We start from the raw sequence: 27,448 nt of genomic DNA, 5'->3' as shown, positions 1-27,448 counted from the left end.
GTACTTTTACAATCAGTAACTGTTACATTTGTTCACTTCCTGCTTTCCTAATATAATTGAAGTTTTTTTTTGTCACGTACCGAAGTACGAGGTGATATGACCATCCAATGACATAATGGGTACCATAGTAATTGTATTATAGTGATATATATAGCACATCATGACTGGTTCAAGAGCTTCAGGTTGTGCAGGGGCGTCAAACGGCAGATGGCTATGTGGAGATGTTGCAGGAGACTGAAGTCTGTGTGGTAAAGACTGGCTTTTAAACGCAGGACAAAGGTTCTTCTTCCAGAGTCAAGTCAAGTCAAGTCAAGTTTATTTATATAGCCCTTAATCACAAAAGAGCCTCAAAGGGCTTAACAAGCAGGCCACAGTAGAAGACAGACAATAGACGACAAACGACATCCCCTGATCTGAACCCCCATCAGGGCAAGGAAAAACTCAAAACCCATTAGGGAAAAAGAAACCTTGAGAAGGGACCGCAGATGGGGGAATCCCCCTTCTAGGATGACCAGGCTGCAATGGATGTGGAGAGGTTTACATGTGACAGTTAAATATAAACATAGAGTATAATAGTCCAGGTCCAAGATGTGATGCCATTAGGACAGTTGGGCAGCCACAGGTCTTGAGATGATCACTATCCCTCTGCTGCAGCGCCTCCAAGGTAGGAGGAATATAAGCTTACTCTTTTGGACCATCCTGCGTGTTCCCCTGATCTAAATTCAATGGAGAACATTTGGGGATGGATGACAAGGGACGTTTACAAAATGGACGTCAGTTCCAGACTGTGGATGCCCTCCGTGACGCCATCAACATTACCACCAGCCTCCTGGAAAAATATTTTTGTTTCACTCCCATTTCTTTTTTTTTTTGGATTTTGAACCTTCACCGAAAACCTTCTTGTCCAGAAGAACAGAAGACCAGCACAAAATGTCAATTCTTGAAAATGTTCAATTGTGTTAATGTCTGGACAGTATTTCACACAGTCATGATGAAATGGAAAAAAAATCAGCTCTTCATCATCATAGTTGCGTGTTCTCCTCTTCATCGGGCCTGTCATTCCAAAGATGTATGAAAGAGGAAGATTTTGAGGATGAAGAGCGTTGCAGCGTGAGTTTGAGGAAGATGAATTAGATCTTTTAACAAATTGTTGCTGGTTTTCATCATGTCAGCCATGACGTTTCCTCTTCTTTTAGTATTCTTCATCATTCATCTGGTCTTCATCATCGTGCAAGCACGAGACTGTCATTTGCCGCATCTGAGTTCTTACCCATAATCCTCGGAGTGTGGATTCATTTGTGCTTGAAGCGTCCAACGAGGACATAAGACTAGACGACAACGCCTCATAGCACCGCAAACATCTACTGTCTGTTTCCTCTGGAAATGTGTGTATACAAGTAATGTGTGTGTATACTCTTAGTACACTCGGCTTTATGTGTCTGTGCGTGCATGTGTGTGTGTGTGTGTGTGTGTGTGTGTATGTGTGTGTGTGTAGATGAGTGTGCTGATGTGATACATTCTACAGACCAAAGCGACTCCTCAACATAACGAAAGTAGGGATAGGGACTGAAACTTTTTTATTGGATCGCAGGAACGTTCTAAATATATATATAAAAAGAAAACTAAATAAAAATAAAATTAAGCAAAATTAAAAACAGTAATTTTACAATATTGAAATTATGAAATAGAAAAAAGTTGTAATGTAAGAGAAACATTTATTTTATTTTACAAGAATGACATTGTACTGTTATGGGGAAAAGTAAGGTTATATTAGTAGCATCATGTTAAAATATTAAAGACAATTTTTGAAAAAACAAATTTGCAATTTTTGGAAAAATTAGTTTGCAGACAAAGTTATAGTATTACAAGAATAAAGTGAAAATATTATGAGAACAATATTTACAAGAAGAAATAGAACATTTGGAAAATATTATTATTAAAGGAGGTGAAGAAGCATGTGCAGGCAGGATGGAACGGATGGAGAAAAGTGTCAGGCGTGATGTGATAGAAGAGTTTCAGCTAAAATGAAAGGAAAGGTATACAAAACTGTGGTGAGACCAGCCATGTTGTTTGGTCTGGAGACAGTACCACTGAGGGAAAGACTGGATGTAGCAGAGGCGAGGATAGTGAGGTTCTCATTGGGAGTGACCAGGATGGATAGGATCAGGAACGAGTACATCAGAGTGACATTACATGTTCGAGGCCTTGCAGATAAAATCAGAGAGGCCAGACCGAGAAGGTTGGGACTCTCCAGAGGAGAGATAGTGAATATATTGGTAGAAGGATGCTGTATTTAGAGCTACCAGGTTGGAGGCTTGCTGGAGCATATCCAAGCTTTCTTGGGGCGAGAGGCGGGGTACAGCCTGGACTGGTCGTGTAAACAACACCCAACCTTAATAAGGATGAGGATGAAGCCACAGAATAATAATTTAATAATAAAGAAATAATTTATCAAATGTATAACAATAGAATAACATTAAAAAGTAATCAATAATTAGTAATAAAATGTAATTGTAAAAATTGTAAATAAGTAATTTTTTAAAATAAAAAATAAAAATAAAATAAAAAAGTTTAAAAAGCAGGATAATTTGTAAATATTAGAAATATTTGAAATATTGTAGAACGTTGCAGCACAGATGAAGAAAGAGTAGAACAAGCAGCTGCTGTGTGCTGCGAGTCTGCGTGTGTTTGTGTGTGAGTCAGCTGCGTCTTGCGGGCAGACAGGATGCCAGTGAAATGATGCTGATGCAAAGATGCAGATTGAACTTTTTTGAGGGGGAGGAAAGTAGGTCAGGAAGAGGCGGGCGCGTGAGTGAGCACCACAAAGAACTGACCAAAACAGAGAGAGAGTAATAAGAAATAGGCTTATTACTATCAGCAGACGTGTGTGTGTGTGTGTGTTTAGGACAGTGTGTTTATATGTTCAAATGTGAATGCTGCACATGAAAATGAATCAGACGATTGAGAGGTGATTTGATGCGACTGCACTGTGCACGCACAATGCTTGTGCATGTGTGTGCAGAAATGGTTTCTGCTAAAATTACTACTAAAAATAAATATATATTATAACTAGAATATCTTATTTTCCGCACTATGACTCATACTTAAAAGCCTTCAATTTTCTCAAAAATCAACAAGGCGCCTGATACTCTGGTGCATCTTATGTGTAAAAATGTTGTGTTACTTCGATCGTAGTGTTGGACCATTTCTGATACAGGGACGTAATCCTACACTGACAGCGATAAACCAATCAGAGAACATTACGTAACATGAGGAAAGTTGCGCGCGGTGTGGGAGTGATGGATGCAAGACAGTGAACATGGGCAAGTTACGCCACCATAAGTGAATGGATTGTGGATGCTTGGGGTAAGTTATCCAACTGTTGGTCACCTGAGCGGTCACCTGACAGCGAGACTGACTCCGACAATGACAAGAGGGAACCCGACATGTTTGATGGTGAAATTTTCTTCAGAAATGACATATTGACCATCCATCTTCTTCCGTTTATCCGAGGTGGGGTTCCAGGGGCAAAAGCCTGAGCAGGGAAGCCCAGATTTCCCTCTCCCTGGCTATTCCGTCCTGGCAGGGTCCCAAGTCGTTCCCAGGCGAGTTGAGAGACAGTCTCTCCAATGTGTCCTGGTACCTTGTACACCTCCCCAAAAAGGCACCTGGGAGGCACCCTGACCAGATGCATGACCACAAACAACTCATTTTGGCTGTTTGTATCTGCAATTATGTTCTCTCAATCACTACCCAAAGATCATAACTAAAGTTGAGGTTAGGAACATTGATCAACTGGTAAATTGAGAGCTTTGCCTCTTGGCCTAGCTCAGCACTCTCTGTGGTCTCAGGACCACAACGCACCAGTGCAGAATGAAGTTCAATCAGGTTCATTTGGTCAATCATTCATACATTCTAAACAGTTCATTTTCACAGACCAGAGCAATCTGGAACTGAACAATGAAGAGTCTGCATCACTGCAGACGGGGATCAGACTCAGCACTTCCTCATCTGAGCTGAAAGGCAAAGCTTTCAATTTATTGGTCTATCTATGTCCCCCACTCTCACCTATGGTCATGAGCTTTGACTCGTGACTGAAAGATCGAGATGGCTGATAGTAGCGGTCAAAATGAGTTTCCGCCTTGGACTCTAAGAATTTGGATTAGGAGCTCGCTTATCCGGGAGGAGCTCAGAGTAGAGCCCCAGCACCTTCACATCAAAAGGAGCCAGTTGAGGTGACTCGGATAGCTAGTCTAGATGCTCCTGGAAATCTTCTTGGTGAGGTGTTGTGGGCATGCCCAGCCGGAAGAAGGCCCCCTGGGCAGATGCTGGAGGCATTGTCCCTCACAGCTGACCTGGGAACACCTTGGTGTGCTCCCGGTGGAACTGGAAGAGGTGGTTGGAGACCAGGAAGTCTGTAGTTTCTACTGAGACTGCTTCCCCCGCGGCCTGGACTCGGATAAGTAGAAGAATGGGAATGGGAAGCTTTGCAAATTGTATCATTGCTGTTGGTAGTAGAATACTGTATGTTGTAGTGCTTGGTTACCGGTACATAATTCACCCCGGAACAATCGATAGGGAAGTGGTTGCCACCCAGAGGGGTGGGCACGAAGGACAGGGGTTTTCCCCGCTTCTTCCTGTGGTGGTTGCGAGACGGCGTTCAGGTCTCACATAGCAAAGAGTGAAAGTTAATGTTTGTGAAGAGAATAAAGTTTTCTCCCAAATTCAACACTCTGCCTCAGACTCCAGTTCTTTGGCGCTTCTATGTTCTTTTAGTTGACTTTATTCATTCATTCATTCATTTTCTACCGCTTTTTCCTCACGAGGGTCGCGGGGGGTGCTGGAGCCTATCCCAGCTGTCTTCAGGCGAGAGGCGGGGTTGATGGCGTCACAGAGGGCATCCACAGTCTGGAACTGACGTCCATTTTGTAAACGTCCCTTGCCATCCATCCCCAAATGTTCTCCATTGAATTTAGATCAGGGGAACACGCAGGATGGTCCAAAAGAGTAAGCTTATTCCTCTGGAAGAAGAACCTTTGTCCTGTGTTTAAAAGCCAGTCTTTACCACACAGACTTCAGTCTCCTGCAACATCTCCACATAGCCATCTACCGTTTGATGCCCCTGCACAACCTGACGCTCTTGAACCAGTCATGATGTGCTATATATATCACTATATTGACACTTACTATGGTACCCATTAGGTCATTGTATGGTCATATCACCTCATATTTTGGTACATGACAAAAAAAAAACTTCAATTATATTAGGAAAGCAGGAAGTGAACAAATGTAACAGTTACTGATTGTAAAAGTACCAGATGGAGGGGTAGGATTTAATAAGCTTTGCTTCTTCCCTGGACTGGTGGCCAGCCAATCACAGGGCACATATAGACAAACAACCATTCACACTCACATTCATACCTATGGACAATTTGGAGTCGCTAATTAACCTAGCATGTTTTTGGAATGTGGGAGGAAACCGGAGTACCCGGAGAAAACCCACGCATGCACGGGGAGAACATGCAAACTCCACACAGAGAGAGGGTAGAATTGAACCCTGGTCTCCTAGCTGTGAGGTCTGCGCGCTAACCACTCGACTGCCGTGCTGTCTTAGTTGACTTTATTTGCTCATTATTTATTTTAATGACTATTTTGGTGATGATGAAGCATCATGTGTTCATCACATGACCTGAGTTTGCGAAAAGGTCTGCTGCTGATATTGATATCGGTTATGAAGTCATGGACAATATTGGTGTATGGGACATCGGTAAGAAAGCCAATATCCAGCAGCTCTTGTGTAGTTAGGTGAGCTGGTAGAAAAAGTGCTGCACCTTTTTTAACTGATCTCCAAAGCCTTAAGTGACGACTCTGCTAAAACAAACAACAAGTGGAGTATTAATAGTCATCAGGATGCTTCACAATGGCATCAGCATCCTTTCCCTTTATGAACGTGTTTGTTGTAAGCGCTCTCCGTCTCTCTCTTCACTGATCTCTCTCTCTGTCTCTCTCTCGGGGGGGTTGAGCGGTTGTAACGTAAGCGCCAGTCATCTTTGATCATCACCACTATATTCCCACAGCACTCGGCAGTCCACAGCTCTCTCTCTCTCTCTGTGTGTGTGTCTCGTTCCTCGTTCCTCGTTTCTCCAGCAAGCCAGCGTCTCTGTGTCTCTGTGCGGATGCTTTGCTGATCACCTCCATGTCTGCGGTCATGTTTTGTGGTCTGAGGAGGGACGTGGAGGCCAGCGGTGGTGGTGAGTGTGAGCACCCCTGGGAATGCTAGGACTTGAATGAAATTGTTGGCTTCGCTTGAGGTGATGTTGATGATGTGCCTGCAGGTGGCGCTGCAGAGCTGCTTGCATGTCAGATTAGAAGAGAGCATGAAGGTTAGATTTGGCAGAAGTCATCAATATCTTTGGTAGAGATTGACCGATCCAGCCAAATTTCAGTGGTATGGATTATATATATTGTTATATATTGTTCATAAAATGAACAATGAACAATTGTTCATAAAATCAGAAAAGGGACACAAGAGGGCTTTAAAATTTAAAATTTTATGCGACAAACCCCCATTTGCATTATCTCACTGGACGGTGTGTACTGTGCTATTTAAAGTGTGTAACATTCTGTCTAACCATGGCAAAGTTATATGGTAATGGTAATGGTTTTATTTCATTTGAACATGCATCAGATTACAATTGAGTGCATCCCATAATCAGTTCACAGTTCCACATGTCCAAAAGGAGTAGGAAGAAGCAAAGCTTATTAAATCCTACCCCTCCATCTGGTACTTTTACAATCAGTAACTGTTACATTTGTTCACTTCCTGCTTTCCATAATACAGTTTAGAGTTTTTGTGTTGTTTTTTTTTAATAATACACCTACCTCGTACCAAAGTACAAGGTGATATGAGCATCCAATGACATAATGGGTACCATAGTAAGTGTCAATATAGTGATATATATAGCACATCATGACTGGTTCAAGACTCTTCATCCTTGTATTTAGCAAACATCAACTGCTTGTATTGTTTCTTGAATTGGCTCATCGTTGTGCATTGTTTGATTTCCTTACTCAATCCAGTGAAAATTGCTTTTATAGTTATTATCCCATATTTCCACACAATAAGTAAGATATGGTAGAACCAGAGAGCAATAAAGAGTGTGGAGTGATTTCTGATTGAGAACAAATTTTGCTTTGTTCAATACTGAAATATTTCTGGCCACCTTATGTTGTATATTTGTAATATGAGGTTTCCAGCTCATATTTTCATCTATTGTGATCCACAGAAATGTATTTTCCTTCACCCTTTCAATGTCCACACCGTCTATTTGTATTTGCTGGTACGTGTCCTTTCTGCTGTTACCAAACAGCATGATTTTAGTTTTACTTAGGTTCAAGGACAATCTATTATCATCAAACCATCTTTTTAGTGTGACCATTTCTTCTCTGACCTTTCTAATGATTTCGTCTTTACTCCCTCCAGAACAAAAAGCAGTGGTATCATCCGCAAATAATACCAACTTTAAGTCTTTCATAACTTTGGAGATATCATTGATGTACAAGTTGAACAGTTTTGGCCCCATTTTTTTTTTGTATAAAGGTTTAGACACCGTTTGGTTTAATGTGTGGTTCATACAAAAAATGTAAAGGTAAATGTAGCTTTTTTTGCAGTGGCTCAATTTCACCCCTCAAGGAGTGGAATGGTACTGCAAGGTTGGAATGCTGCAGACATGTTTGGAGTCAGTCACGGTCAGACAAGCCGTGTATCATTTTAGTAACAATAACTATTTTTAATTTTTATTGTTGCTGATGTATTCATCAGCAACAATAAAAGTAGTTGTCTTCTTTTGTCACACAAATTTGATGTTGCACAAATGTTGTGATTTGTTGCGTAAAGTTGCTCAAAAAACAACCAGGTACACACAACTGGTGAGGGTTGAGATTACTGTCGTGTGATTTGTTGGATAAATGTTGCTCAAAAAGCCATCAAATATACACAACTTGAGAGTGTAGCGTCTGTATGATTTGTTGTTCATATTTGATGCGTTGTGCAAAGGTTGTACCAATAATTTGTTGAGCAAATGTTGTGCCAAGTCTGCATGGTAGAAGAGTGGTTAGCAGGCCATCTCTGTGTGGATGCGTGGGTTTTCTCCGGGTACTCCGGTTTCCTCCCACATTCCAAAAACATGCTGGGTTAATTGGCGACTCCAAATTGTCCATAGGTATGAATGTGAGTGTGAATGGTTGTTTGTCTATATGTGCCCTGTGATTGGCTGGCTACCAGTCCTGGGTGTACCCCGCCTCTCACCCAAAGACAGCTGGGATAGGCTCCAGCACCCCCGCAAACCTTGAGGAAAAAGCGGTAGAAAATGAATGAATGAATAAATAAAATGTTGTGCAAATTTTGAGATTAGTTGCACAAATCTGATTTTTTAACATATGTAAATATATATATATGTATTTATATATATATATATATATATATATCTTGAAAAATCATATATACTACGTATATATATTCATATATATATATATTTGTGCAACTAATCTCGAAATTTACACACATTATATATATATATATATATATATTGTGATTAGCTGAACAATTGTTCCAATTTGTTATGTAAAAATTCTGTAATTTGTTGCAGAAATAAGATTTGTTCTGCAAATAGTGTGATTTGTTAAAAAAAAAACTACTTTCTCCAGCTAAACTAAACTGAAATCATTGTCTTACAGAAACCAAGAGAAAGTTTTTCTGAGCCACTTTGAGACTCTTTCTCTAAAACCTCATCATCAGGTTTGAAATCTAGGGTTAATAAGGGACGCATACCTGAACTTCAACAGCCAAATTAAATCAATAACATCAGCAGCTTTTTACCAACTAAAAAACATTGTCAAATTCAAGGGAATAGCGTTGAAGCCAAATTAAAGTAGACTACCATAAAAGAGCTGCAGCACAGCCAGAATGCTGCTGCTCGATTCCTGACTAGAACCAGGAAATATGAGCATATTAGTCAGGTCTCTGCACCAGCTCCCAGTCGCCCATAGAATAGAATAGACACTTTCGTGGTACAACTCTGACATGTTAGAGCCACATGAACCATGAGAAGCTCAGGTAGTGGTCTCCTGCTGGTGGCCAGAATCAGGACTAAATACGGTTAGATCCTACCAAAATATGGAAGAGTTTTCCAAAACAGTCCTCAACTCAACTGTTGATTTGTTGTGCAAATGTTGTGTTGGGAAAATCAAATCTTTTGGAGCAAATATTGTGATTTGTTGTGCAAATGTTGTGTTTCGTTGTGTAAATATTCTGTTTGGCGATTGTTGGTCAGCTTGTTGAACGTCCATCTGCCGGATGCCTGGAGTGCTGACGAGCAGCTGCTTGGCTCCTGTCTTCAATATGTTGGCTGCCTGTGCGCTGACAGAACAGTCACTATCCATCATCCATCTCATCTCAGTCGTCTTTCTGGCAGCACATTGCCAGGCGTTTTCTACGCAATAGTGAAACATTGAGAATGTCCCAGCGGTAAAGGCCGGAAGCTAGTTTTAATGTGTTCTTTTATGACCTGATGGAGCAGCGCTAGCGAGGTACATGGAAACATGGGGGGGTATTAATGAAGGGAGCATCATCCTATTTCATGCAACATCGAGCATAGTAGCAGCCAACCAGCCTGATGGCTTCTTTCTTTGTACTTTTATGTACACAATGACGGTGCAAACAAATGGAAGGCCTGACTAACAAAGTGTCCAAATTGTAACAAATATGTTATTTTAATTAATTTACTTTCACTTTAAACTAAGCGCATCAGGTTGACATGGCAACTACATACGTGCACTAGAATGCTATGTAATACTGTTGGACCTGCCTGGACACCTATTGTGTTAGCATCTGTGCTAATCAACATCAACATCAACAACCAATTGGAGGATGTCGAAATTCTTCCATTCTTCCATCCACATACCCTTGCATGTTTATGTTCTTACATCCTGGCCTCTTTTCATCCTTCCTTAGTCATATTCTTATGTCCTTTCATCCTTACACCCTCACATCCTCATATACTTACATGCTTACGTCCTGGCCTCCTTGTATCCTTCCATCCACACATCCGTATGTCTTTACTTCCTCACATGCTTACATGCTCATATCCTTTGAATAATCTTACATCCATTCTTCTATCGTGGCATCTTTCCATCCTTCCATTGTCATATCCTTCCATCCTCACACTCTGCAGCCCTAAATCCTCACATCCTCATATTCTTACAACCTTTCGTCCTTACACCTTTACATCCTTACATCTTCACATCCTCATATCTTTACATCTTTACATCCTGGCCTCCTTGCATCCCTCTGTCCTCTGGACTGGTCGCCAGCCAATCACAGGGCACATATAGACAAACAACCATTCACACTCACATTCATACCTATGGACAATTTGGAGTCGCTAATTAACCTAGCATGTTTTTGGAATGTGGGAGGAAACCGGAGTACGCGGAGAAAACCCACGCATGCACGGGGAGAACATGCAAACTCCACACAGAATGGCAGAGGGTGGAATTGAACCCTGGTCTCCTAGCTGCGAGGTCTGCGCGCTAACCACACGACCACCGTGCCGCCCCAAATAAAGACATATCTTATCTTATCTGTACATCGTCAATCCGTACAACCTCCCACCTCACATCCTTACATCCTCATATCCTCATATCCTTAAGTCCTAACCATCTTTACATAATGGCCTCCTTGCATGCTCACACCCATGCAGTCTTACATCCTGGGGTCCTTGCATCCTAACATCCTTACATCCAACGTTCCCTCAATGCTGTGAGCAAATTCTTGCTGTGCAGCAAGATAAAATCAATCCGACCAGAACTGTAAATAAAATTAATAAATACCAATTGAGTGGCAAGCGACAACACAATAATGAACACTGTCCAGCCAATGATGAGATCCTGTCGGTACGTATTTACTTCTTTAGCCAAACAATTGTAGTTTCATGCTGCTGTTTTGCTGGTTAGCATCTCTGTGTGGAGTTTGTATGTTCTGCCTGTGCATACGTGGGTTTTCTCCGGGTACTCCGGTTTCCTCCCACATTCCAAAAACATGCTAGGTTAATTGGCGACTCCAAATTGTCCATAGGTATGAATGTGAGTGGGAATGGTTGTTTGTCTATATGTGCCCTGTGATTGGCTGGCCACCAGTCTTGGGTGTACCCCGCCTCTCACCCAAAGACAGCTGGGATAGGCTCCAGCACCCCCGCAAACCTTGAGGATAAAAGCGGTAGAAAATGAATGAATGAATAAATAAAATGTTGTGCAAATTTTGAGATTAGTTGCACAAATCTGATTTTTTAACATATGTAAATATACGTATATATATATAGGTATTTATATGTATATATATATATATCTTAAAAAATCATATATACTATACTATATATATATATACTATATACACTAGCATCTCTGTGTGGAGTTTGCATGTTCTGCCTGTGCATACGTGGGTTTTCTCCGGGTACTCCGGTTTCCTCCCACATTCCAAAAACATGCTAGGTTAATTGGCGACTCCAAATTGTCCATAGGTATGAATGTGAGTGGGAATGGTTGTTTGTCTATAAGTATGTGGCCTGTGATTGGCTGGCGACCAGTCCAGGGTGTACCCTGCCCCTCGCCTGAAGACAGCTAAGATAGAGACAGACAACAATATTCAAAGTTACTTGCAGCGAGGAGAGTGAAACCACATACATAGTGACATGCTGCTCCACTCTGAAGATATCTCTTGGGGGTCCCTACTACATGGTCGTGCAACTCCAAGGGGGGGGGGGGGGGGGGGGGGGGGGGGCAGCTGCACAAGCTGTATTTGTTTGTCTATGTGTGTGTGTATATGTGAGAGTCATTACTTTTATTGTTTTATGAGTTCTGATGAGTTTTATGAGACACATTCTTGCAGGATTAACATGAACATCTGCAGGGTTGCTGTTGGCGCATCCAGGCACCTCCAGAACCTGGGGGTCACTGGGGGTCTCTGATCAGGGTCACGGGAACGTTCCTCCTTCAGCACATTCAAACATTCTACCTACATTTTAGTCTAATAACAACCCTAGTGAGGGATGGATGGATGGATGGATGGATGGATGGATGGATGGACATCCTTATATTCTTACATCCTTGCATTCTTGCATCCTCACGTCCTTACATTCTTACAGCTTGGCATCCTTGCACGCTCATTCTAACATACCTTCATTCTAACAGCTATGCCTTCTTCCACTTTTACATCCTTACGTCATTAGAGCCTATATTCTTGCACCCTCTCATCTTGGCATCCCCGCATCCTGCCATGTGGATCAGGTTGGCAGAGAGGTAGACTACGGTGTAAGCAGGTTGTGATGTTTCGGTGCTGCTCACCCGCCGAGTCTTTCTTCCTCCTCGTCTCCTCAGCTGTGACATTTGATCCTTTGTGGGAAAAGAAAGAAAAAAACTGCTTGCATGCATCAGGATGTGTTTTTTTTTTTTTTTGCTGTTTTTGGAAGATCTGCTGACAGTTGCTGACAGACATCATAGACATGATGAATAAGTCATAAAAATACTGTACAGTCTCAGCTGAGTCTTTTGATGATGTTTAGTTTTGAAGTAAGAGCAAACTCCTGCCTGTAAATGTGCCAAAAATATAAAGCAGTATTTCGGACACCCCTATACATGCAACACTCCATCCTGACACACCAGGCTGCAATTAAACACAACAGAAAAGCCATTAAGGTTCCTAATTACTGCTTGTTCTTTCCATTTTCTGTGTATGTGGGCGGCCAACAGTGTGACACACTTTGTCAAACACGCTCCTCGTGTGTGCGTGTGTGTGTGTGTCTATATGAGTTAACCACTGTGCAGCGGTGATGTGAACGTTACTTAATTACATGTCTTCCCCACTTTCAGCATCCTAATGACCACAATCAAACGTCTTTGAGTACTTTCCTTGCGCTTCTTTGAAAAGTTTTATATCAAACTAACATCTTTTCTTATAAAGTGTTATTCTTGCTGATAGGCCTGATCATTTATTGATAGGAAATTGCTTGTTTCTGTTTGATGTTCCTCAACATTTGCTTGCCCGCGTTTTGTTATTTCCTCCCAGGAGTTCATATAGATACAGCAGCACCTTGGTTTTCGTTATTAATTCATTAAAAAAAAAGCCAAACATGCGAAAACCAAATCAGTTTGCACACTGAATGGGAGATGGCGGTAGAGCCACAAGGCATGCTGGGAGCATTTCCAGCTTGTCAGCATGCTGTGGTAATTGTTCTGTAAAACATTGCAAAAGTTACATGTTTAGAATGAATGTAGTTTTTATTCCTTGTAGTAGTAGCAGTAGAAGTAGTTGCCCTGTGTGAGTTTATTTGTTGCTGTCATTTTTTGTGTTGGCGCCATGATTGCAATTAGTGTTCCATTCAGTGAAACCACACATTCATTTCACAAGGTTGCCCTCGCAAGTGCCTCTGAACTTGCCCACATTTTGCAAGCCACACTTACACTAGTATCTGATGTCAAGTAGGGGGCCACAAAATATGGTCATGCTGGCCATAAGTTTCAAACGCCTGGTCAGTAAAATGCAAAAGTACCATCCATTCTCCAAGAGACTGCGTCACCATGCGTGGGTGCTTTGTTTGAACACTCTACTATAGTTTTATAATATCAAAGACTAAAATGCTGTGATTGGCTGGAGACCAGTCTAGGGTGTACCCCGCCTCTCGCCCAAAGACAGTTGGGAAAGGCTCCAGCATGCCCCGCCTCTTGCTCGAAGACAGCTGGGACAGGCTCCATCATGCCCCGCCTCTCATCCGAAAGGAGCTGGGATAGGTTCTAGCATGCCCCGCCTCTTGCCCAAAGACAGCTGGGATAGGCTCCAGCATGCCCAGCCTCTTGCCCGAAGAGAGCTGGTATAGGCTACAGCATGCCGCACATCTTGCCCAAAGACAGCTGGGATAGGCTCCAGCATGCCCCGCCTATTGCTTGAAGACAGCTGGGATAGGCTCCATCATGCCCTGCCTCTCGCCCGAAAGACGCTGGGATAGGTTCTAGCATGCCCCGCCTCTTGCCCAAAGACAGCTGGGATAGGCTCAAGCATGCCCTGCCTCTCGCCCAAAGACAGCTGGGATAGGCTCCAGCATGCCCCACCTCTTGCCCGAAGAGAGCTGGTATAGGCTACAGTATGCCGCACATCTTGCTTGAAGACAGCTGGGATAGGCTCTAGCATGCCCTGCCTCTCGCCCGAAAGGCGCTGGGATAGGTTCTACCATGCCCCGCCTCTTGCCCAAAGACAACTGGGATAGGCTCAAGCATGCCCCGCCTCTTGCTCAAAGACAGCTGGGATAGGCTCCAGCATGCCCCGCCTCTTGCCCAAAGAGAGCTGGGATAGGCTCCAGCATGCCGCACATCTCGCCCAAAGACAGCTGGGATAGGGTCCAGCATGCCCCGTCTCTTGTCCGTAGAGTTGGGATAGGCTCCAGCATACCCCACCTGTTGCCCAAAGACAGATGGGATAGGCTCCAGCATGCCCCACCTCTTGCTCGAAAACAGCTGGGATAGGCTCCATCATGCCCCGCCTCTCGCCCGAAAGGAGCTGAGATAGGCTCCAGCATGCCCCGCCTCTCGCCCAAAGACAGCTGGGATAGGCTCAAGCATGCCCCGCCTCTTGCTCAAAGAGAGGTGGGATAGGCTCCAGCACACCCCACCTGTTGCCCAAACACAGCTGGGATAAGCTTCAGTATGCCTCGCCTCTCACCCAAAGACAACTGGGATAGACTCCAGCTTTCCCACGACCCTCGCAAGGATAAGCAGTATAGAAAATGGATGGATGGAGACTAAAATGAGGGTACAAAATATCCTCTAAAAAAAAGCTCTCACTGCTTGTGAGAGCGCCTTGTGTGCGCTACCCTGAGCCATCCCCTCCACTAGGCAGGCTGCCATCAGATAACTTATGGAAGCCAACCCAGAGCCACAACTTATGAATGATTGAACTGATTACACCTCTGAAAGTCAACTTATGCGACAACAACAACAAAAAGAAGAGCAGGGCTGCAGGGAAACAAGCTGATTGGCAAGCAGCAAGATCTCGTTAGATGTTGAATTTAGGAGGTGTTTTCACACATCAGGGGGAGGAGGAGTAACGAAACATGAAATAAAAATCCGTATTAACACTGCAGGTTTCAGTCAAGCGTTGAGTCATTGAGTCCAATGAATGGTTAAATGTACCCCGCCCCCCAGCGCCATGGAGCAACGATCGTTAAGTAGGACACTTCCTCTCTTCCCAGTGGAGCCATGACAACATCCACAGCCTCAGTGAGTGTGTTGGAAGAGTCAGACACGGTGAAACACTCATCATCAAGCATCCATCAAGGATGTGTGCATTAATCATCAATTACTCCAAACAACCCATCCCCTCCATAAGATGACAGCAAGGGAGGTCAGACGGAGACGTAAACCACAACAGGAAGTTGTTGTGTGCTCTCACAGCATATCATAGCAACCCCCAGATATCGTGAAAATATGCTCCCTAGTGGTTGCGGGCAGTATATGGTCAATATATTAATTCATTAACACATCATTTTCTCTCTTTTTCTAGATGATGGACCCTATGGAAAGACAAAGGACATCTCTGGAACAGAACACACCATGGCCTCGAGAAGACACAGCATACCAGGCATGGATCATCTCTATTCTCACACCTCTCACTTGAAGCCAATTTTGAAACACAAGCTAGCTAGCAAATATTTATTGTGTCTTCATTATTTATTTTCCTTATTTCCGGCCCTTTGTATGTTGCTGTGGACTCCTATAGAGCAGCTAGACACAATAACCTGAAAGAAAGCTTACTAGATCTTCCAGAATCTGCACCTATCTGAGCTGTATTTCCTCGGATTTCCACAACGGTGACATCACAGTGAGCCCGTGTTCTGTGTAACACACTACATTACACACTATAATATACATCAGGACAGTGAAATACACATAGCATGACACAGCATAATACACATACTGTGATAATACACCTCATGGTTATACACATTATAACACACATCATGACACAATAATCATCACAATGCATGACAATACATGACTTGATGCAATACGCGTAGTGACACATATACACATAAATACAGGACATCATGATACGGTATAATACACATCAATACATAGTATACTAATATACATAGTCCCACACTATAATACACATCATGATACAGTTACAAAGTAACACAATGCACACCATGATATGGTATAATACACGCAGTGACACATATACATCATGATACAGTATAATACACATCATTACACATATTAATACACTGTAATACACAAAGACAGTACAATACACATGGTGATACTTAAAATGCACAATATGGTACAGTAAAATACACATAGTCACACAATATATAACATAGGCCACAACTCATTATATTACATATAATAGCACACTATAATACGCATTATCACACATGTGATACATTATACACATATAACACACACACACAAAAACACACCTTTTGAAAGACGGTGCTACACCTCATAACGCACTATAATACAATATACATGAAGCATTATGATATTATATATATAATATACCTCATGATGGCTCCTCGGTTGCAGGAAAACATTGTAATCATAATTTAGAGGACATTAATGCAAAGAGGCACGGCGGCCGAGTGGTTAGCGCGCAGACCTCACAGCTAGGAGACCAGGGTTCAATTCCACCCTTGGCCATCTCTGTGTGGCTTCTTCCGGGTTCTTCCGGGTTCTGCCTGGGTTCTTCCTCCCACATTCCAAAAACATGCTAGGTTAATTAGCGACTCCAAATTGTCCATAGGTATGAATGTGAGTGTGAATGGTTGTTTGTCTATATGTGCCCTGTGATTGGCTGGCCACCAGTACAGGGTGTACCCCGCCTCTCGCCTGAAGACAGCTGGGATAGGCTCCAGCACCCCCCGCGACCCTTGTGAGGAAAAAGCGGTAGAAAATGAATGAATGAATAATGCAATGCAGGGAATTTTTTTTTATCTTTGCATCAAATCTTGTAAAATCTTTGAGACGATTCTGACACGTTTCGTGCGTCACGTGCTGCCGCATTCAGCTCCCAACAAGTTCACTCCAATTTTATGCAAATGCAACATCCAGAGCGACTCATTACAGAACGGATGCTTCTCTGCAGATAAATGTGTGTGTGAGCGCGAGAACCATGGTGTGAAGCACCTCACTGATCCCGAGTGTCGCCTCAGGGATTTAGCTAATCTACCTAATCTATCACAGCGAAGCTCCATCTCACCTGTGTCTGTGTTTGAGTGTGTGTGTGTGTGTGTGTTGGGGGTTGTTATCACTTCAGTCTGCACTTTACCAGCTACAGTGGCGTGTCCTTTGAGGGTATAGAAGCGTCAGCGAGGGACGTGACATGGATGTGAGCTTGTAAACCACAATGGTACTCAGTGGAGTGCAGACCTTCACCAATGCAACACACACACAAACACACACACACACTCCTTATGTCAAGAAGATTCATGCATTATTCACTCAACTCAGCCATCGGACCCTTGTGTTCAATTCCAATGCCTCAGGTAGATACAGGCTAGATATGCATATCCTTTATTAAGTAGTGAGGGAATTTAAGGCCCGACCATAACCCAACATAATAAAAATTATTTGAAAATATATGCTACCCTGTGATTGGCTGGCAACCAGTCCAGGGTGTACCCCGCCTCTCGCCGGAAGACAGCTGGGATAGGCTCCAGCATGCCCGTGACCCTCGTGAGGAAAAAGTGGTAGAAAATGAATGAATCAATGAATTAAAATATATGCGGTAAATAAATATGTCTTAGTGAATGATCAAATTAAATACAAATAACCAAAAAATCAGTCATTCATGCTGTATTTCCTCCATGTAATTTTATTTAAAAAAAAATAATGTCGTTCTTAAACTTTAAATGCAGTTGTTTATGATCAGTGTGAAGAGTAAGATGTTCTTCTTTAGCTTCTTTTGATATTGTTGTTGTTGAATGTATAATCATAATATATTAAGTGTGCTAAGATGGTGTAGTTGTGCAGCAAACAATGCAGCTTTGTTTTGTTGCCGTGAGCCTATCTTTGTCTTATCGCATCTTCACGTTTATGTAAGTCCTGTCAGACGAGTGGATCAACACACCTGGAGGTCTACGTTTCACTAAAGGAGACCCAGCACAGATCATCGTTTCTTTGATCCAGATAGCAGAACAATGCATGTTGTTAACCGCTTATCTTTGTTTGTGTGTGGGGTGGTGTGTATGTGTGTGTGTGTTTGTGTGTTTTGCTTAGAAGCGCTGCGGGGGGTGACCATGGTGGAGCTGGTAAAGAAAGAGGGCAGCACACTGGGCCTCACCATCTCAGGAGGAACCGACAAGGATGGAAAGCCACGGGTATCCAACCTGCGGCCCGGAGGTCTGGCAGCTCGGTGAGTCTAAGAAAGGAAGATGTCTCCACGCACAATGGTGCAGGCTGGTGGAGCTTGGCGCACCCCATTCAGTGGTAATTTCAACCAGCGCACCAATTTGGTCATTTGGTAGACAGGGCACGCCGAGATATCCGTGGCGGTGAACCAGGTGAGGTGTCCACATTTTCAGCTTGGCTCAGTGAAAATTTCGGGACAAAACAGATCACCAGCTCTGACCTGGTCTACTCTTGGTGCAGGCGAAGCGCACCCTGTGCAATGGTAACTTGTCTGACAGGGGCACAGTGCGATATGAAGTATGTATTCTCATCGGCTTATCTCATGAATCTCATTCAAAGGGTGAAAAAGAGACAAAAAGGAAAAACAAATAAAAGGAAGTCAGTCAGCGTCTTAACTCTTAGATGCATAAGTGGGTCAAAAAATTTCATATTCCAGGTATTCCTCAAAAAATGTTTTTGCTATCATACCATTCACATTTTTAACTTACCTTTTATAAATTTTAAGAAATTTTAGTTTTTGTGTTACTACCCCAACCTTCCATAAGTGGGTCAAAAATGACCCGGTCAGGTTGTTTTCTTGAAATATCTTCGTAATGAAAATTTTTCATCATTTCATATTCCAGGTATTCCTCAAAAAATGTTTATGCTATCATACCATTCACATTTTTAACTTACCTTTTGTAAATTTTAAGAAATTTTAGTTTTTGTGTTACTACCCCAACCTTCCATAAGTGGGTCAAAAATGACCCGGTCAGGTTGTTTTCTTGAAATATCTTCATAATGACATTTTTTCATAATTTCATATTCCAGGTATTCCTCAAAAAATGTTTTTGCTATCATACCATTCACATTTTTAACTCACCTTTTATAAATTGTAGTTTTTGTGTTACAACCCCAACCTTCCATAAGTGGGTCAAAAATGACCCGCATGTATTTTCTATGGAATCCAATCAGAATTTTGATTCTTATCAACTTTGGCTGTCAGGAATAAATTAACTGTAGACCACACAGATTATGTCAGAAGTATCACCCCTCAGGAAGATTATTTTACACATAAAGTGCTAATACAACAAGTATTATCTTCATATAATATTGTGTATGTGTCTTTCATGACTGTTAGTATTAGCCTACTGTCAAGTTCCCTTTGGTTTTCATACAATCCCCACTTGAAGGGGATGAGCCATCTACCCAGAGGTGTAGGAAGCGTATTCACTCAATAAATAAGCGGCTTGTCCTGTTTTGCATCTTTTATTTTCAGTTGCAATTTAAGGTGCAGTTTGCCACTTGAAATTAGGTGAAAAACCTTTCAATAAAAAAAAAGAGAAAGAAAAGGGAACACATTTAAATTCTGTGCAAAGTCACAAATCCCATGCCTCACAAATTACTGCAATAGAGAATAAGTAAATTAAGCTTTAATACAATACCAGGTAAGCATGAATCAGGTATGAATTCCACCACTTCCCATATATTTATTGCTGTTTTTATTTATATATTACATTATATTATTTTATATATATATATATATATATATATATATATATATATATATATATATATATATATATATATATATATATATATATATATATATATATTAATGTGTTCTTAATTTATTACTAATTATAATAAATAACACATTGTAATTTATTAATTAATTCATTCAGAATTTACTGTGATATTTATCATAGTTGTTGTCCTTAAATGTATTTAACATGATTTGTATTTACCATGAATTACTTACTGACTGTTTTAACAAGACACATGAATTTTTTAACCTAATACACATGAATTAATTCTTAAATTTTAACTGCGATTGTACACAAGGAAAATTTGCACAATATTATAACTCAGCCCTGCTTTCTCTTAATTGCCCTTAGCATTAAATAAAATTAAATAAAATTCAGTTAGCTTTCAAATCACATTTCCAAACCAAAGTGAAATAAACGTACTTAATACATACGCAACAATATAAGCTAACTATTTACACCCGTCACAATTTCAACCATACTAAATCAAGTTAACCACGATACCAACAAGCGTTTAACACAACAATCAGTGCACGTGAGCATTAAACAGTGAACAAGCCACGCACTCGACGCCGTGGCTAAGCTATCGTTAGCACAGATTCTTCACATTGAAACAGTTTGGCGTCTTACCGGCTGCCTCTCTGGTGTTTGTAGATGCTCTGATTTGTATGGGCGACTTACAAACGATAGTTAAACAGTCTCTGCCTGGTGCCGCTGTTTGTCTGCTTCACCTGTGCTGGTGTGCGCCACTTGTTCCGGTCCGGCCGCGATTGATGTCACGAAGGTTCCTCCTCCCATTTTTGTTGACGTGTCTAAATCTCAAGTTTGACTTAACACCTACAAATTAGCCTACTTTATAACTAGCTGACACAAGCTGGCTAACATTACTATATGTATTGTTGGGTATTACTCTTTTGTTTCCTCATCCATGCCTTGGCTGCGAGATACACAGCTGAAATGGTCCTACAGATGCTGGATGAAATCATTCTTGTGTGGTCCTAAATATAATACTAAATATCATACAAGTGATTATTCTTAACCAAAATGGCAAAATTGACATTAAAACGCATTGATTCTAGTATATTATCGTGCATCTAAAGGTTAAAGGGGACCTAATACGCTCATTTTTCTGTTCTTTGTATTGAGTTGTGGCCTATGGATAATAAACGGTGATTTATCTTTTTGAAATGTCGTCTTTAACATACGGCCATATGTGTTGGATCCCAAATCTGATCCGGAAGTAAACACTGGACAGTCTGAAGTTTCTCAATGTTACTAATGTAACTAATGTTGGAAAGGCGTCAGGCTTCAGCAAGTTTGCATACTGCATGGCCCATGCTCCCAAAACAGTCCAGTGTGAAATGTCCTTGACAGATTAAAATACATTTTTTTGCTGGTAGGGAATCAGGAACTCCAACCACTTGTGCCTGATGGTGGCGTCTTTAGGAATTGGAAACAAATGTGGCTTTCCCTTACGAGGCATTGCTAGCGATGTAAACACAGAAGCAGAGCTTGGGAGCTTATCTGGCTTACAGCCACGTCCATATAAGGAAGTCCGCTCCTCTATGACATCACAAAGGGCCAGTATTACCACCCCTTTTGAAACTGAGCATTTTCAACCATCCCAAACTTTTTCCAGGGCTCACTTCCAAATGCATAAACCTCTTTATCTGAAACTTTGGCATGGTTTAACATGAGAATACAACATTCTAAGTACATTTATAGGTCAGAAAAGTGGGAAAAGCATATTAGGTCCCATTTATTTATTTTAACAGGCTTTTAACAGGAACCAAAAAGGGGGTGCACATCACCCCAATTTTTGCCTCCCTGCATTGGTTGCCTGTTCGCTTTAGGAAAAGCGAACTTTTACTTTTACTATTTTATTTCTTATTTGATCTTTTAGTTTGGATTAAATTCAATTTGTACCTTTATTTATTGTATTTTATTTTTACTTTTTATTTTTACTAGTCTGTGCAGCAATTTGGAAACTCTGTTTATAAAATGTGCTATATAAATAAAGTTGGATTTATAGATTTACCTGTGATTGCCCATAATTCTCTATTTTAATCTTTATCAGGGCTGGTTCTGGGCATGCACTGGAATGCTTAGCGGGCATACATTCACTCACCAGCACTTTTCCCTAACAGTGTTATGTTCACGGCATTCGTTGTTAGCTTCAACCTGGAGAAGTGGATTGCACTTTGTGTTAATATTTGTTTTGCGGAGTCTGCTCGTTTGTATATTAATAGTAATTGAATGTTTGTTTTTGGCTCTGTGCGCAGGAGTGATCAGCTAAATGTTGGAGACTACATCAAGTCTGTGAACGGCATCAATCTGACCAAACTACGACATGAAGAGATCATCAGTTTGCTGAAGAACGTCGGAGAACGAGTCCTGCTGGAGGTGGAGTACGAGCTCCCCCCAACAGGTGCATACACGACTTCAGCCTTCATCAGTTCATGCTCAAAGACTAGATAGGACAGCTTTAGTCTGAGGGAATGGTGTAGGATCCAAACATTTGTCCTCTCAGGTAGAAACACTCCCCAATCAAGAACTGTTATACAGATTTGGGGGATTTGGGATTGGTGTGGTGCCTGCAGTGATGCGGACTCTGCATTGGTCCGTTGTTGTGAGGAAGGAGTTGAGCTGTTAAGCTATGTTCCTACCCTCACCTATGGTCATAGACATAGACATAGACATAGACATAGACATAGACATAGACATAGACATAGACATAGACATAGACATAGACATAGACATAGATTTTCTTTATTGTCATTGCACAATGACACAGCAGTGAAATTGCCAACGAAATGTTGTTGCCTGGCTCCCGTGTAATAATAAAAAATAAAAAATAAAAAATAAAAAATAAAAAATAAAAAATAAAAAATAAAAAATAAAAAATAAAAAATAAAAAATAAAAAATAAAAAATAAAATATAAAATATAAAAAATAAAAAATAAAAAATAAAAAATAAAAAATAAAAAATAAAAAATAAAAAATAAAAAATAAAAAATAAAAAATAAAAAATAAAAAATACATAATATATGAACAATGTACAGCGTAAACTGTAATTTGTACAAATAATTTAAATAATTTAGAATAAATAACAATATGGGGCGGCATGGCGGTATAGCGGTTAGCGCGCAGACCTCACAGCTAGGAGACCAGGGTTCAATTCCACCCTCGGCCATCTCTGTGTGGAGTTTGCATGTTCTCCAGGGTGTACCCCACCTCTCGCCCGAAGACAGCTGGGATAGGCTCCAGCACCCCCGCGACCCTCGTGAGGAAAAAGCGGTAGAAAATGAATGAATGAATGAAATAACAATAATTTAAAGTTTTGGTTATGCGTGTGGGCAGGTAGAGGGGCTTATTTGGCATTGAGCAGTCTGATGGCCAGGCGGAAGTAGCTGTCTCTAAACCTGGTTGTTCTACAGCGGATGCTGCAGAGCCTTCTCCCCGATGCCAGGCGAGAAAACAGTCCATGCTGGGGGTGTGTGTGGGTCAGAGTAGATCCGACGGGCTCTTGATACGCAGCGGGTGTTTGCTATGTCCTTAATGGGGGCGAGCGGGGTCCCAATGATATTCTCCGCTGTCCTCACCACTCTCTGCAGTAACATCCAGTCCGAGGTCTTGCAGCTCTCAGACCAGACGTCATGAACTTTGGGTAGTGACTGAAAGGACGAGATTGTGGGTACAGGCAGCCAAAATGAGTTTTCTCTGTATGGTGGTTGAACTCTCCCTTAGAGATAAAGTGGTCAAGATGATAAGGTCTTTCAGGAGAAACTTGGAGTAGAACTGAGTTTCTGTTTATCTCTGCCTCTGCCTTAGTAGCTATTACATGGATCTCTGTAATCTTCTATGTGTTCCATTTGGTCTATATATATCCACCATCATTTTACTTTACGCACAATTGTGGGTTCTTATGGGTTAGCGTTGAAGGGATTAAATCCTCCATGCTGATGTTTTATAGCACCAGACAGCAGCTCAGGCATGATCTCCAAGACAATCGACATCTGTTTGCACAAAGAAGGCAGCAGCTTTGGCTTCGTCACGCGAGGTAAACCAAATCAGTCAACTTATAAGGCACCGGGAAGAAGCGGAAGGTTTGAATTGAAGTCAAATTCCTTTTCTTTCAGGTGGGATCCACGAGGACTGGCATAAGTCCCGCCCTCTTGTGGTTACCTACGTGCGACCTGGAGGCCCTGCAGACAGGTAGGCAGGCCTCTTGTGGTGTATGCAATAAAAGTGCAAAGCAGTGACTTCATCAGTGACTTCTGCACAGAAAAACTATCCTCACGCTCAGGATGGCAGAGCTGTGAATAATAATTGATATTAATAATAAATAATACGTTCACCCGCCATCTTCTGCGCCTTCAATTAGACAACTTTAGAACAATGAGCAGCTATTTTTAATCCGCCGCGTCTCTGAAAGCAATGTATGTGCAGTTAGAAAGTGGGACAGCCGCATCATGAAAACGATGTGAGGATGCGATTATTTCACAAGTGCAGCATGGCTTAGCACTTAACTTGGAGATAGTTTCTATAAAGTGGCCTCTTCTCCTCTGATTGAGAGGGTATTACAGTAGAAGCCTGCTAGTCTCTCTCTCTCTCTCTCTCTCTCTCACACACACACACCATGAGCACATTGGTGACAATGGTGACATCAGCATCAACCTTGTCTACCTTCCATGTCTGTTACTGAGTATGCCGGGGGCTTCTTTATTCTTCAGGACATTCCAAACGCTTGTGAAGGCTACGTTTATGCAATTCCATCTTCTCTTAATAAATAAATTGCTTGTGTTTCGGCCACAGACAGCTCTGTTTTTCATGTTGTTTTCACCTCTAAATGCATTCTACACAAGCAAAAGCTTTCTTACCCAATCTGAAACTCAGTGTAAGAGCTGAAAACCAGTAATTAAAGTGCTGTCGATCAATACTATAAATCAGGGGTGTCCAAAGTGCGGCTCAGGGGCCATTTGTGAATAGTGGCACATTCTAAAATTATGATCTGCAACGAAATATCTGGAAGTAATTTTACAAGTATAAAGTCAAAATATTAAGAGAAAACAAGTGTACTCTATAAATTGCGATTTTCCAAGAATAACATTGTACAATTCTGAAAAAAATAACATTTTGGTAGCACAAAATTGAATACATAATAGACTATTATGGGAATCAAGTCAAAATATTATGTGACTCATAATATTACAAAATAACAACATATTACAAAAACAACATTTAAAAATAATTTTGTAAAGAAGAGAGTTGAAATGTTTGGAAAACAATTTTAAAAAAGCAAAAATTTGAAAAAAGAGCAAAAAGTCCATATTAATTTTATGCAGCATGTCACAAAGCTGAAATACATTTCTTGAAATGTATATATATATATATACTTTCTTAGCATATCTTCATGTGTTACCTTGCTGAATTTGATCACTTTTTTCATTTTTTCATTTTTTCATTTTTTCATTTTTTCATTTTTTCATTTTTTCATTTTTTCATTTTTTCATTTTTTCATTTTTTCATTTTTTCATTTTATCCACGCAGCATAATGCAGCAGCCTTATTGTTACAGTCATTTTCTTGTCCATTGTGTTTTTGTCTTAATCAGGCATTACTGTTTGTTTAGTTTTGCCCTTAGTCTGTGTGTCTTGCGAGTGACTCGAAGATCACATCACTTATTTCTTTTACGGCCTCACAATCTTTGCGGTTGAGTCGTTTCACCTCAAGGCACATTTAAGCCACAAGAACTGCCTCCAAAATGTGGGTCAGTCGCGAGGAAATGAGACGTTCATGCTGCTTTATATCCCATTTATGTGCCAGTTGGAGGAAACTTAATCCTCAGCACCATGCAGTGGCAGCAGCGCCTGCACTGCCACTGCAAGCCCTGAAGAGTTCTGGCGGGGCCACAAAGACCTTAATGAGAAGGAGGCTTAAACATGGAGAGAGAATGTCACTGAAGTTGTGGGTTGAACATTCTGAATCCATCATAATTGACAAGTCGGACTGCAGCGGTGATGGAATATACTAGAGACAGCTCTCAGGACGGAACAGCAATACACTACCGTATGTGCGTGTGTTTGCAGGGAGGGTACGCTGCGTCCTGGAGACCGTCTCCTCACTGTGGACGGCGTGCCGCTGCACAACGCCAATCACAGCGATGCCCTCAGCGTGTTGGCTCAGTGTGGACAGGAAGCGCTGTTCCAGATCGAGTATGACGTCACTATTATGGGTGAGCACACGTACACACAGCTACTAATAAACACTGGTACTTTTGCTTTTTTGATTCGTGAGAACTAAAACATACAAAAACGAAGGGGAAAATACAGCAGTTTTTCATGCACCAAGGCAAATGTTTGGGATCGAAAACCGAATTCTACGGAAATTATGGTGTTCAAAAACCGAGGTCTGACTGTATTAGCATATCTTGGGATGAGACAGTCACCTCTGATGGAGCCGTGACACCTCGTGTCCGATTTGGAAAACAATGGTTACACCTCATTAGTTGGACATTTAAAAACTAGTTTAAGACTAATACAATTCACAGCATTTTGAAAGGAAAAAGATTGTATGTTGTTAAAATGGCGGTGACCGAGTGGTTAGCGTGTTGGCCACACAGTCAGGAGATTGGGGAAGATATGGGTTTGAAACTCCGCTTGGGCTTCTTTATGTGGAGTTTATGTGTTCTCCCCGTGCGTTCATTATTTGTCCATAGGTATGAGTGTGAGTGTGAACGGTTTGTCTATATGTACCCTGTGATTGGCTGGCGACCAGTCCAGGGTGTACCAAGGTCAGCTGGGATAGGCCCCACCATTGAATGATATTGATAGTACTCAACATGCAATTTGACTCTTGAATATGCCCTCCATTTTTATTGTATTATTGTACTGATCCAAGTTCAGTCTGTACAGTACAGATACAGTAAATTAATAACTATTATGAGTCTCTCTAGTATTTCTAATTGGGGGCTTTGGGGGTGCATTACAAAAATTAATTGAGAAGCCCTACTAAGTCTCAGTATGACAGACATGCAACCGCTCTGACTACCCTACTTCCTCTATGTGCTGACCATGGACAACCAATTGCCCAAAAGTTGTGGAGCTTGTGTATGTGGTAACGTGTACGTCAGGATGTAATTTCATTTTTCATTTACTTCTTCAATGATTTCATTCTTAATTCTTACCTCAAATACATCACATATGGGCCTGTTACACACGGAGAAGCACATTAAGAGTTGATGAGATAACTGGAACCATTCAGAGATGCGAACTTATTGACTTGGTTTTATTTCATTTGAACATGCATCAGATTACAATTGAGTGCATCCCATAATCAGTTCACAGTTCCACATGTCCAAAAGGAGTCGGAAGAAGCAAAGCTTATTAAATCCTACCCCTTCATCTGGTACTTTTACAATCAGTAACTGTTACATTTGTCACTTCCTGCTTTCCATAATACAGTTTA

General features: G+C 41.4%; 1 protein-coding gene across 9 annotated transcripts in view; it reads left to right on the top strand.

The window, feature by feature from the left end:
• Positions 1 to 27,448, top strand: part of LOC131106519 (glutamate receptor-interacting protein 2-like) — a 93,692-nt gene that overhangs the window by 43,951 nt on the left and 22,293 nt on the right. For 4 of the 9 annotated variants that reach the window (XM_058055668.1, XM_058055672.1, XM_058055670.1 and 1 more), the window contains exons 2-7: positions 15,608 to 15,685; positions 18,325 to 18,460; positions 22,265 to 22,410; positions 23,956 to 24,042; positions 24,122 to 24,197; positions 26,071 to 26,216. In XM_058055668.1, the coding sequence (XP_057911651.1) occupies positions 15,608 to 15,685; positions 18,325 to 18,460; positions 22,265 to 22,410; positions 23,956 to 24,042; positions 24,122 to 24,197; positions 26,071 to 26,216 (669 nt within the window). Of the gene's footprint in view, positions 1 to 5,699; positions 6,252 to 15,607; positions 15,686 to 18,324; positions 18,461 to 22,264; positions 22,411 to 23,955; positions 24,043 to 24,121; positions 24,198 to 26,070; positions 26,217 to 27,448 lie in introns of those variants that run through there. The other 5 variants (XM_058055669.1, XM_058055674.1, XM_058055676.1 and 2 more) reach the window with 3 other exon arrangements.

Source organism: Doryrhamphus excisus, chromosome 18, assembly GCF_030265055.1.
Source record: "Doryrhamphus excisus isolate RoL2022-K1 chromosome 18, RoL_Dexc_1.0, whole genome shotgun sequence".
NCBI lineage: Eukaryota > Metazoa > Chordata > Actinopteri > Syngnathiformes > Syngnathidae > Doryrhamphus > Doryrhamphus excisus.
The sequence above is the reverse complement of the archived record's forward strand: the minus strand, read 5'-3'. Positions and strand labels throughout refer to the sequence as shown.